Source organism: Cyprinodon variegatus, unplaced genomic scaffold (assembly GCF_000732505.1).
Source record: "Cyprinodon variegatus isolate N-32 unplaced genomic scaffold, C_variegatus-1.0 Scaffold256, whole genome shotgun sequence".
Taxonomy (NCBI): domain Eukaryota; kingdom Metazoa; phylum Chordata; class Actinopteri; order Cyprinodontiformes; family Cyprinodontidae; genus Cyprinodon; species Cyprinodon variegatus.
Window position 1 is genome coordinate 783,268 of NW_015150709.1, and position 14,052 is coordinate 797,319.

General features: G+C 38.6%; 1 protein-coding gene across 1 annotated transcript in view; it reads left to right on the forward strand.

Moving 5' to 3' along the window:
• The window catches only part of LOC107089538 (SH3 and multiple ankyrin repeat domains protein 1-like), a 65,579-nt gene that overhangs the window by 15,408 nt on the left and 36,119 nt on the right, over positions 1 to 14,052 (forward strand). The window contains exons 2-3 of the mRNA XM_015382388.1: positions 6,430 to 6,995; positions 13,234 to 13,437. Coding sequence (XP_015237874.1) covers positions 6,534 to 6,995; positions 13,234 to 13,437 — 666 coding nt within the window. The 5' untranslated portion in view covers positions 6,430 to 6,533. The remainder of the gene's footprint in view (positions 1 to 6,429; positions 6,996 to 13,233; positions 13,438 to 14,052) is intronic.

A 14,052-nucleotide genomic window follows, 5' to 3' on the forward strand; every position in this document is an offset into this window, starting at 1 on the left:
CCATCCATCCATCCATCCATCCATCCATCCATCCATCCATCCATCCATCCATCCATCCATCCATCCATCCATCCATCGGTGACAAAGGGCAGCCCTGGCGGAGACCACTATCTTACTGCCGGCAATGCGAACAAAGCTCCTGCTGCACTCATACAGAGAACGGACAGCCCTTAACAGAACTACCCACCTTGTTTAATTGTGACTTTGGGTTATCCACATTGCTAGGCCACACACAGGCTTGATTAATGTCAAGAACTCGAAAAAAAATCGAAAAAACAGCAAAGGTCTGACAAGATAAACGAGGTGAAGGAATCTTAAAAAGCAACACATCCTCCTTGATCTAAAGAATTTCAAGAAAAGGTGAGAAATAAAGTCAGGTATAAAGCTGTGGGACTCCAGTGAGCCACAAGCAGAGCATTTATTTTCAAATGGAGAAAACATTGAACCGTCTGGAATGTTTTAGGTCTTTTTAGGAGTGTTGGAAAGATTAATCTTGAAGCTTGTCAATGACCCATCTATAGGTTTACAGAAGAACCCTGGACACCTTAGCCAGCTCAATTAAAATTACAGTTCATCCAACAAGAAGAAGAGACTGGGTTAAATTCGCCTCCACAGACGAGTTTAAACATCTGAAAGATCTTCCAGACCTAAACTACTAAGTCAACATAACTTTTTATGTCTTGTACAGCTTCTAAAACATATTATAAAATTCCATCATTCTGCTAGTCAAAACATGGTGGGGGTGGTGTGATAGTGTGGGAAAAATAGGGAGCTTGGTGGCAAGTCACAGTTATTCGAGCCATAAATGTTGCTTTCCTGAAGAAGAATGTCCTCCCAAAGTCTGGACTTATGTCCAATTGGAATCATCCCTCCTGACCCAAAATAACCCAGTAATGCTAAAGTTCAGCAAAGAACAGTGGATCAACATTTCCCCACAGCGATAGAGAAGCCTCATGTGCAGAGATGCAAATGCCTGATGGCAGCTGTTCCTACCAAGGAAGGAAAAAAACACTTTACAGTCAGGGGTCATCAGTTTATCACATAAGTTTATAAAGATATGGATATTTTTCCACCTTAACAAACCAAAGCGTTTAAAAAAAAAACATCATTTTAAAACATTGTGCATCTAGAAGTATTGGGTTCTCACTCAAAATTCCAGCATCTTTCCAGGGTCCAAACATGACTCTTAAGTTAACTGATCAATCTAAATTGCCCTTAGGTAAGTGGCTTTTTGATGTCTGCATGTTTTTGATCAGTAAGAGGAGCCATGTTCAATGACTGAATGTTGAAATATTTTTTTCTTTTGTAGAAGTAGTTGTTTAAAATGCTACTCACTGGCAAAAGTACAGTTTTAAGTCACAATACACCTCATATTGCGTACAGCTCTTGAAATTGCAACTTTTGATGAAAGTTGTTTTACCAGCTGGGCTGAAAACGGATTAAATCTGGTGCTTTTGGTTTGCACTGCACAAACCCAGAGTCTTTCCTTGAAAAAATAACAACATTCAATTGAACACCAATAAAAACAGAGGAGCTTCAGAAATTGTAGGCAGGAGGAGAACACTCACTTCTCAAAGCCCTTCTTTCTGCAGTGTTAGAGTGAAAATAAACCAACTTTGTGTATAAAATGAGCTAATCTCAGTTAAATTTGTCTAATTTTTTTTAATTCTGTCAAACTTTTATCGATTTTCCTATAAATTTCAATCTTATGCACACAATAGCGGCAGACAAACCTTAACCTTAACGACCAGGTTCTGAGACAAAAAAAATAACGCCTGCTTCTTTTCACTATAGTGTCACTATAAGCTGAGTTAAATGGATACAGACAGCTGTGTTATATTCCTCCATGAGCTGCTCCACTTCAGCACAAAAAACCTCTATGGGATGTAATATAGAAGGACCTTGCATATGCTTACATCTTTGTATCCAAGAAATATTTCTCAGAAGTGAAGCTGCAGAGCATCTTCTTTGAATTACTGAAAAAAGTAAAATCTAAAGAGCTGTGATAAGTTTCTTTATTGTCTGAATGCCTCTCTAAGATGATAAGATATATTACGAAGCTTGAGGGGAAGAACTAACCTTAGGTCATTTGTTTTCTTAACAACCATGCTGAGTTTTATATGGGTTTAAATACATCAACAATGACATCCCATAACACATAAAAAATGGATCAGATTTCATTTAAAAGCAGCCACTTGTTGTTGTTTTTTTCATCTTTATTTATGTTTTTAAATACATTCCTCCCTATGGGGAGTTTATAGATTATTTGAAGCTTCTCTGACAGTACTTCTTGCATTTCAGTTATACTGAATCAGAACTTGAATGATTTAATTATTAAAGATCTAGAGCGATCATTAATAGCCTGAATATTCGAACACGATGGTCTCCTGAACATTATTAACGGACAGACAGAGATGTTAACCCAATCCTAGCAATTAGCCTTAACATGCCTGCATGTGCAGAACAGCCTAGAGCTGGGGTCAGTAACCTTTATAAACCAAAGAGCCATTTTTGATTGATTAAGCTGTTGGTTTAGACACAGCTATGTCACTCTCTGACAAATTTTTCTTATTTTCATAATACCAAATATGGGATTTTGTTTGATTTAAAAATGAGAGAACAAAAATTAGTTTAGTTGTTTTCAACATTTATTGAGTGTGCTCTCACACAGGGATGGCCCTATACTTAAGTATTTAGTTACTGAAGGGCCTAGATCCTGCAAACAATAAGGAGAAAACAACCCTCACATGCTTGGCTATACTCAGAGCCATTCCTCCCATCCCAGACAGCCATATGTTATGTGATTTTAAGGGCTTTTCTCCCTTATATTTAATGTAGATGTCATTGGCTTCTTTTATATAAGATGCATACCAAGAACCAAGCCTGTTTTTATTTGGGATGTCTATGCATAAGTAGTGTAATGGCGCACATAGACAAAAAAACACATTTTGAAAACATAAAAAGTGGCAACTAAAAAAGGGAAATTAGAGGTTTCTTTTTTTCTGTGGCTTTTTATCAACAAAGTTTATGCACCTTAAAGAGCTGTTGACTCACTTCTTTTATTAACAGATTTGAAAAATGAGTCAGAAACTTGTCACGTCGGAGGTTAACTGAGCAAAGTCAAAGACGATTAAATAAACCTCATATTGTGATCTGCACCAAGCACTCCTCATTAACCGCTCATCACCACAGCATCTTCTGCATGACAGCGACCTGTATCTGGATGCATTTAGATTTGTGTCCTGATTCCAGTTGAGTCTCTGTGGGATTCATCTGTCCATCTGTTCATTTTGATACGGCACAATTTCAGCTGCCAACTCGTGTTAAATTCAGAGCGCCGGTCTGCCAATCACATACTGGGAGACCCCCTGCGTCATTCTCCAGTAGGTAGGCAAACGTGGGCACCGAACTGGTGGAGAATTAGGCAGTTAGATGACCGCATCTACCTTCCCAGGACAGAACATCAGCAGGAACCAGTATGTGAAATGGGATGTACAGTGAAATGATGGAAATAAGTTAAAGTGAAAGGAATCATTTCTTATCTAGGAGGAGACATCTGAGGGAACAATCCTGCTTTGGTATCATTCCGATGGTGAAAAATCTTGTTTTTAAACCCTTGGGTCCTTCAGTCACCAAAAAGAAATGAAACAGGTCACAGATTCCCTCTTTTAGGTAATTTTCTCCCTGGATTAATTATAGGTGCAGTGCATCTTAAAATGGATCAAGCTTTAAAAAAAATCCTAACAATTTCTTAAATACACAGAATTAACAGGTCAATCATATGAGTGTAACATACATTTACATAGCAGGTAGTATTGAGTAGATTGACCGATGTTAAGATGTTCATTGAACTTATTCCTTGAAGAAGTTCTCATGATGCAGTTCTGTTCAATACAAAAGGAGATCTTGAACCAAGCAATATCACTTGATTTATATTTAGACCAAGACTTGTTCTAAAAAAGCACCAAGAAATTTACAGGGATCTCCTGATTCTCTTTGTTTGGAAGACATCGGACATCTTTTCCAAATGTTAAACTTGAAACTGGAAGAGGAGTGTCTTTCATATTGATTGATGCCAAGAGATGAAGGAACCACACATAAACCCGTTGACTCACAGGTCTGCAAAAATGTCCTTCAGTCTACATTCTTTCTCCATGGTAACCAGTTGTAAAACCTTTGGCTTTAGCTGATATTTTCACAAAAGCATCAGGATAAAGGTTTCAACTTATTGTATGTATGACAACATGTTAGCTGCCAGAACGACTAGCAGCTTCAACTGCATTCAGACATGTTGCTATGGAAACAAGCAAAACCAAAAAAACACAACAGGCTCTTATTTTCAGGTTCTTTTATAAAGTTTAGTTTTACAGCCACTAACAAGTTTTCCTCTAGGAGCGGCCCGTACTTATCACCATCTTAACAAAGATTCAGGCTCTTCCCTTTTCTGGGTAAAGAAAATATTTGTCGTTGCATGGTGCTGCCATCATCATGTCTCACAGTGTGGACTGTGTGTTCAAAGTAACCTTCAATGTCTGGCTTCTGCCAAATATTGCATTTATGTTAAATAGTTCATTTTTATACAAAAGGTCTTCATTGACATTTTTGTTATGTTGTCTGCATCAAAAATGGCAAACATTTATTTTAATAAACAAACAACCTCTGCTTATTAATGCCTTTCCTTTCGCCATTCTTCCACAAAAAAGATTTGTGAAGTGTGTTATTTATAAGCCTACTTATCCCCCTGCATCTTCTGCTCAGCTGTGGATCTCCTCCGCTCTTCCCGAGGGAACGTTGGCCTCTTGGCTGCTTGATGCTGCTGCATTCAGGTGGACGGCCATATTTTGCTAGGTTGGCAGTTGTCTATCTTCTCTCTATGCTCAGATGATGGATTGAACAGAGCTCTGGCAGATGCTCAGAGATCAGTACTCTGTAGTAGAACCTAACCCCACTTTAAACTTCTCCAGAACTTCCTCCTGATGTCCTTGGTCTTCATGAGGCTGGTGGTTCTCTAATATTCTCTGAAGAACCTCTTAGACCGGAAACAGAACAATTAAACTTAAATGACACACAGCTGAATAGGCTACTTAAATAGAGTATGTAAGATGCTAGAGATAGTTCTTCTGATCCAAAGTGCAGCCAGACACTAGGAGGCAGTATGGTGAATCACAAACGTAACAAAATAATACCTTTACAGACACATAATTCAGGCACGGTGACAAAACAGAGAAACAAATGAAGACTAACAGCAAACCAAAGGCTTGAATTATGGGGAAAACAAAACAAATGTTAAGCTGATATTAGCTGATATCTCTGGCTGAGGGAAAATTATACAACAGGGACATATGGGGAGAAATGCAAAGAATAAACAACCAGATCATTTCCATTAATACATAAGGAAAAACTGAGAAAGCATTGGCATAACTGACTAGTTACACTAAGGAATATACAAGAAAATAGGCACAGAAAAAGACTGGAATAATGACCATAAAAAACTAGCACTGAAAACCCTAAATGGCAAGAATATTATAAAAGATTTAAATGAAACACTAGATGTTTTGTGTTGGTCAATCACATTACATCCTATGAAACCCCAAATTTTACTTTCTGTTTGACAAAATATGACAGGTTCAAGTGCTGCAGGTCAGTGTAAATGTTTTTTTTTTTTTTACAAAGGACTGTTTACACAGTGGCTAAAAAATGAACAACTTAATGTATGTTCTCTGTAGTTAATGTAGATTCTCAGTCCCAGTAATCATTATCATCAATAATTTAAATTTAACTTAAACGTTTGACCTTTTTCACTTTAAAAATTTATGTTTTTTGTTTTTTTTTCCTGAAACTCACAAAGTTTAAAAAAAGTCTGCTAAAGAAGGGAACTGGACAGCGGACACCTTAACAGAAACCATCATTGCAATAATAATAACAAAGGAACCAGCTATGTCAGAAGAAAAAGTGAGATCCATTATTTTTCATAATATAAGGAACAGAATAGCCTACACTGGAACAGAATACATCTAAAAGTCTTCATCAGATCCCTATTTTCCATGACAGACTGCATCTCTAAAATTTGGCTTCTCTATTAGAACGATGTAGAGATGATCTTGACCTCGTGTGATGCCACATTGCACATCCACCTCACTCTGCTCTGCAAAAAACCTGTGATGCAAATTCACAGAGTTTATATTTAGCCTGTCTTCCATCAGCCTGCTGCTCCCTGGTGCATTCCTAGTGGCTAAATGGGAAATGTGGACCAGCTCTGTGCTACTTCACACATGTGGACTTATTAACATTGCCACTGGCTAGTAGAACTATTATTGTACTTGTCTTTTACATGTTTGAATTACGCTCTTTCTAATTTTGTTGACTTTATGTCTGTATTTGAGCCCAGTGACCTAAGTTTACTCCGTTCTCTGCCTGTTTTCCCCACAGCATGTTTCCAAGGATGAAGCCGGTCTCATGGGATAGCCATGTTTTGTCTCCATGACAGCCAAATCCCTCAGCCCTCGTTGCAGTGACCACCTGCACAGCAAAGGATGCTGGGAAATAATGAGCATTTTTATTCCAGTCAGGATGACAAAGATGGGGAGGATGAGGACGAGGAAGAAGAGCAAAGTCGAGAGACGAGAAATGACCCAGCTCAACGTAGCAGGGAGAACGGAGGACTAGAAGGTCTGGAAGAGAAGGAAATGATCGGAGGACGGCAATCCTGGGAAGGGAAGGGCAGTGAGGTGGTGAAACCTGCAGCTATTGTGGTTGGAAGACAGAGAGTAGACCGGCCGCTGAGGCCAGTTAACCCAAACGCCCGGGGCATCCCCAACATGTCCAATGCGGCCCAACCATATCATCACACTACTAACAAGCTGCAGCAGCAACATCTCATGGCAGCAAAGAGACGAGCTCTCATGGAGCGCAGCATGACCACAATGGCTCCTCAGGAGGACACCTTCCTGACCATGATGGTGTTTCGCATCGGGATCCCTGACATCAAACAAACAGTACGTGCATCAGAAACACTGAGTGAAAACATATGCCTAAATTCTCACAAGGGCCCCAAAATCATCATTTAAAACTACTTTAAGGCCAAAATCAATAAAGTTTTAAAACAGAAAAGCACAGAGAACATTTCAAGACATTTCATCCCCTTTGCAAGCAGGGCACTGACTGGAGGTCTTTCCAAATGAGGAAGTAGTTCAAGCCAAGTCTCTCTGGTATTGCTGCCTCAGAGAAAGATTTAGTTTGATTTGACACAAGAACTACAAAAATATCCATACAACTGTTACATAGTAAGGCTTTAGACACGTTTTAACCTTAAAACGTGACATAGAGGTCACAAAGGCAAGGTGAAAGGTGCTATATAAATAAACATTACTTACTTACTTAACACATTTGAAAAACACAAATAAAACTGGTTTATATTGGTTTTACCACAATAAATCAAACACCATACTCCCCCCATAATTACTAACCTGTTATCTATTGCAGCATATTAATAAAACATTAAAATATATAGAAGAATTCAGCTTTTAGTTTGAATACTTCTATTGATTGTTGGGAAAACTACCCACATTCACAATAATATTTTTAAATAGAATAAGCAGCATAAATATATATTGACACCTCATACATATATATTTCTTTAGAATAACCAGAAATAGTCAGGCTATTTTCTTCTGTGTTATTTGACTGACATTTACTCCAACAAACATGCAACCAGGACCAGGAAGCTCAAGCTTAATTTTTATCTTGGTTCTTTATCAAAGTCTGGAAATTAGGTTCCTTTCACCTTTGAAAGTCCCTCTTATGTATCTTATTTTTCATGCTGTATTTCAGTTGGAAAAAAAGCATGTAAATGAGATTCATGTTTGTCTGACAGTATAGTGTAATTTTGAGTTTGGCATCTAAGCTCTAATATTATCTCTCCCTGGTGAAGATGCTAAGGATGTCATTGAGTGATGAGCTCATTCCTACTGCCTGAACATGTGTCCAGCCTGTCAGGAAGTGACTTGGGGGTGTTCTGGCGTGGTGGGGGGGCTGAGGAGAACAAAGGCAAAGAAGGAGGAGCAGAGGGTCAAAAGCAGTGCAAAAACTACAGAGTAGAATAAGATGTTTCATAAAAAGACCAAAGGTATGGATAAGAAAAGATTTTTTTCAGCAGTGGGCAGGGTGTCCAAAAATTATCCTTAAGTAAGAGTCAAATTATTTTAATTTTCTTAGTAGCATCCAAGAAAATACTTGAGAAAGGGTTAAAAAGTCTTTGATAAAAAAGGGAACTTCTATACAGGGTAACTGTTTTATCTGAAAAACTTATTACATTTCAATAATAAAGTAATCACACTGAACAGAATATAATTATTTCCAAAGTCAGGTGTTTAGAGACTGAATTAAAACATTTATGCAAATAAAAATATTACTTTGGACTATCAAACCTAAGCAGAAGGAACCCTTATCAAAAATGAATTATTTCAACATAAAGGGTTTCTCAGGCGAATGTACCTCTTCTTGTTTCACTTTGTGCAAATAAATCAAACCAGATATTTTTATATGTGGTTTGTTAGCATCCCAACATTGTTAGTGGTTAATAGACCTAATTGCCAGAAAAAATAAATCATTATTACAGAAGAAAATAGTGGTTTAAACTGTTTTTATATCATGTCATTTAATGTCCCGAAAATAATTAAGGAAGATAAACCTCCCTACTGCTGAGGAGGAGTGAAAAACAGATGCATTCAGTCAACATCATGATGCGAGCCTCTGCCTTGGGTCAAGCATTGTCATAATTAGGATCCAAATCTGAATTAGGCATCATTTCACACTTCCTGCAGCTGCCAGCGTGCCGGTGGCGGCAGGTGAGAATTGGTGTTCCCACACATAAAGCCCATCAAGGTGAGAAAGCCCCACCATTCCTGCCCTCCCCCGTCTTCCTTTCTCCATTTCCAAGTCCCTGAACATGCCAAGTGTTCCACATGTCAGCTAATCTGCCCTCAATATAACAGTACTTGCTAATTATCTAATAGGTTTTTAATGAGTTTGGGGAGAGCTGAGGAGTGAGTGACTCTGGATGGCTAAAAACACTCAGAGAGGGTTTCTGTGTTGTTCTTAAGCCTTAAACCAGCCACAGGCGACACATTCAGCTCTGCGCCAAACCGGGAAAAAGAAACCTCACAGTGCTTTGAAACCCTTCAGCACAAACGTCACTTAAATGAATTAAAGGGACATAAAGGAAAGGCATGAATATGATGAGCTGGAGAAGAAGAGGTGTGCTACAATTAGATTACAATGGTGCAAAAGTTTGGATGCAGAAAGACTTGGATACAACAGTGTCAATGTGACATACAGCCTGAATTATATGGGTCTTCTCTCTCCAAGGGATTAGCTATCCAGTCTCTCACACAGCAGAGCAGAAACGTAAACACTGCATTCCCTCTCCCATTCAAACACACAGACACAAATACACATACGCTCATTTAAACATGTGTGCATGAAACGTTTGCTCGTGCACGTCATGTTGTATACCGCCAAGGGACCAGGAAGACATTGCTAAGGCAACCGGTTCCTTCCTCCTGTAATGAACCGGTTGCCATGCCAATAGTGTTGGCTATACTATCAAATAATGCTACCTAGGAAGGGAGGGGGGATGTATAAGAGCGATGCTGAGCCGTGCAGTTTTACTTACAGTTCTCAGAAATACAAGTAAAGCTCCACCCCTGCTGTTAAAGCCCAGCTTTCTGTGAGCCGTCAGCGACGTTTCAATTTGAAGGTCTTCCTATGGAGAAGCAGGAAAACTGAATAATTTGAAGGCAAAGACGGAGAGAGAAGAAACATCACAGTGAAATCGAGTTAGGCAGACCTCACAGCAAACATCTGAGGCAATTTCTCACTAAGGCCAGTAAAACGCTTCAGGTTTAAAACATACAGAAGGCCAATAAGATCCTCTCTGCAGTGTTGAGAGAACGGGAGTAGTTAGTTCGATACTGTATAGTAAAAAACAATAAACTTCTTCATTCTAACAAAACAGAGACAATGCGGTAAAATGAATAGTCTGATCACACCAATGGAAATGTTGTTACCAGCTGTTTTCTAGAAATAAAACAAGTTCCAGATGGATTTTAATCCTGTCCTACATACAGACATCAGTCACCTGGATGTAAACTCCGCCAGACAGTGTAACTGTGGTCATATTCATGCTTTAACATCAGGAAATTTTAGTAGCGGGATTAGCCAAACTTCCTTAAAGCAGGAACTGTTTGACTGGTATTATGTGCAAAATATGACAGTGATGAAGGATTAAATCTATCCATCCATCTTCTAACACGCTTAATCCCAAGTGGGGTCACGAGGGTTGCTGGTGACTATCTCCAGCTGTCAATGGGCGAGAGGCGGGGTACACCCTGAAAAGGTTGCCAGTCCGTCGCAGAGACAAACAGGACAGACAACCATTCACGCACACACTCACAAGGCCAATAAGACTAAGAGCCTAAGGACAATTTAGAGAAGCCAATTAAACTAACAGTCATGTTTTTGGACTCTGGGAGGAAGCCGGAGTACCCGGAGAGAACCCACGCATGCTCAGGGAGAACATACAAACTCCATGCAGAAAAGGCCGGGACTCAAACCCAGAACATTCTTGCTGTATGCAGCAGTGCTACCCACTGCACCCCAAATAATTAAATATAATTGGAAATTTGACAAAAAGTAAAGTTGAATAAACTGAACTAATCAAAGATAATATTGGTTAAATTAAAACAAAGAGGATAAAGTAAAATAGAAGTAGCACAGGATCAAATAATTGAAAAAAACAAAATCCTACAGTAATAGAATACAAATTTAAACAATTAGATCTAAATTTAATCTTTCCTGGTTAAAAACAAAACAATCACATAAAAACTACATTACATAAGTTTTAAAAGGAAAAGTAAATAAACAAATTAAAGGGTTATTACAGAGTTTTTCTAATGATGCTGCCACCTGAGGGCAAAAACATAGAACAGCAGCATTCTTCTGCTTATTCTCGTAGCTCGCGCTTGTACTTAACAAGCTGTTTTGTCTACATTGTCTACATCTTGAACTCAACTCTATTCCTGACATTTTGAATTGAAAAAGCTTTCTCGATGGGAAGCAAAACGTCTTCAAACTTGGAAACAAAGCCCAGTGGATTGTTTTTATTTTTCTGTTTTTGGAATTTTGTCTACATTTTCCACCTAACCTTGAGTAGCCAATGGTGTCCGAGCTGAGCTGGACTCTGGTCGCTTCTGAATACCAAAAAATCCATGTTAAATATAATGCTTCGATCATGGACGAAATTTTGATTTCAGAAGTGGGGGGGACATAAGTGTTTATAATATAACTTACTTTTTAATATAACTAAGATCCGATCACAGACTCAATTCAGTGGCACATCCAATGTTTTTAAAGTGAACTTCTCAGGTTTGACAGCCAATAACACAAGAAAAGAAGGTGGGCCAATCAGGAGCTTGTGGGCGGTCTAAACTCAGGGAAGCGGGATTCAGCTTTTTTAGCTTGGTCCTAGTGCTAGAAGAATGTCTGTGTTCTGTAGTGTAACATTCTTTTTGGACAGTAAAACGTGAAGGGTACCCAAACGGATGTTTGAAAAAGTGCAGGGGGCATATCCTCTCCCCCCCCGAAAATTATGTCCATAGTTTTAAATGTGTAACATGGACACACCCGACATCACATCTGACAAACAGAGTGGGAACTTCCAACGAAAAGTAATTTCAGGTTACACACTTATAGATGCATCCAACCCGAACTACTGAGGTGTCAGTCTGCTCATCAAACCATGTTTTAGTTGTAAACGGTCAAATAAAAAATAGATAAAAATTTTAAAATAAAAATTACATAATCTCTCTTTAAAGAAAAGCTGAAATTGAATCAATATTGATAAGTTAGCTAGTTGCTAAAGTGACTAAAGTTGGGTAAAATTGTTTTTGGAATATACACTACTTTAAGTTGATAAAACACAAAGGTAAAATCCATATGTTGCAGTAGTTTTAGATTCCTCCCAATTTAAATCATTAAGAGCCTTTCGGTTGCAGAGCAAGCAAATGAATCCCATCATCACGTCAGCAGTGTTATGATCTAGGTTTGTTTTAGCGTTTTTAGATTCAGACTGAAAACTGCCTGTCAACCATTCAGCTGCACTGAATAGAAAAGCAACCTGACAACAAAGACATTTTCCAAGAATACATCGTTAGGGTCCATCTGACCCTTAAAACAAACACTGGTTATCTTTGAGAGATGTTAAAGCTTTGCTGTAGATTAAATAAACTGTAGAGCAACCCTGCATGGTGAGAGCTTTTAATCAAAATGATTCAGTAGGATGTGTGTGTAACAGGTAAAGAAAACTTGGATTCAACCCACTTTTAGAAAATGTTTATTATGTATATTAGATTCCACACAACCAAATATAAACCAGATTAATTTCAAGTCAGTCTTACTCATATAAATAGAATCTATATCTAGCCTATGCAGTCCAATTTGATCAAAACATACTGAATCACAGTCAACTTTAGGAGGTCATTAAAAGTTACCATCTAATTCCTGCCAATTGCATCAAGCTGTTGACTCTGCAGCAATCCTTCATCCTGAGCAAGCATTTGGCAACAGTGAGGAGGAGCCGCTGCTTTTAAACAGGACAAACCTCCCACAGAATAAGGCTCAGCGAGGTGAGCCCCCTACTGGCACGGAATTGAGATGACAGGATGGAGACAGGGAAATCAAGGAGTTGCTGATCCAGCTTACTTTCTTTCTATGGAGAAGACAAGGAAAATGTGAGTTTTTGCAGCAATAGTGGCAAATTTTTCTGACAATAGGCTGACAGAAAAGGAGGTATGAGAGAGGGGGAGAGACATGCGGCAAAGGACCACAGGTCAGATTTGAACCCTGGTCGGATGCGTCCCTCTTTACATGGGTCATGCGAGCTAAACACTGCACCACCTGCACGACCAAAAAATGTAGATTTGATGACACCAATAGTTCAGTCCTCACTTCTCTGATCAGTGATGAACAGCTAATTGCAGAGGAACTGAACCAAGAGAACTTTCCCCTCAAAGAGGTCAAATTAAAGTAGCCTGTAATGATCATTGGCAAATAACACATACAGATAACACATAACAACAGCCTAACACTGCCATTGGCAACACTAAAAGTTTCTAGAAAGATATTTCAAGTGAATAATGATTTACAGTGTGTCTTGTCTGTGTCTTTGCATGTCAGAGGTGTCTCCAGTTTGACCAGGACTGCACCGTGTGGAGTGCCAAGCAGCAGATCGTCTGCTCGCTCGGTGAGTCCCTATGGGACGTCTACAACTACGGACTTTTCCAGCCGGCTGGAGAAGGACGAGATGCCAAATTCCTCGAGGAGGAGCGTCCCCTGCGAGACTACGCACGCACCTTTGAGAAAGGTGTTCCCTATCTTGAGGTATTCCTGGGAAAAACTAGAATGAAAGGACAGCTTGGGATCATTTTAATTAATACTACTTATCATATTTAGTATGATTACTTTAAGGTTTGATGATAAAAACAACAAAAACAATAGAATCTGCCTCTGTAGTGGTTCTTTTTTTTCTGTCTTCACATAGTCTGGGTGGTCTGCATTACTGGATCAGAACTTATCTTTAAAAGCCTCAAAACAATGACTTCAATGTCCTTGTAGATAGTTTTAGAACTGGCTGTATTCTGTAAATATAAAACAGCAGACCAGGTCTGAATCATTTGTAAAATATATTCAAAATTTGTTTTGCATTAAAATATTTCTAATATTTCTGTAGAAACAAAACAAATAAGATAACACATACTGTAAATAAAATCAGTTTAGATTTCCACGCAAAGGAATGATTTCAAGTTTAACTTTTTATAGAATTGTATAGTTTCTATTTTATTAAATAAATTACATATTATTCAGAATGGGGGGGGAAAAATTGATTTTTCAGTGTTTGTGTTTCTGTAGATAAGTGTCTGTTAAATCTCCATGGCCCACAGTGCCCTCTGGTGGTTCTAATTTTCATTTAACTGGATCCACTGTCAAAAATCCTCA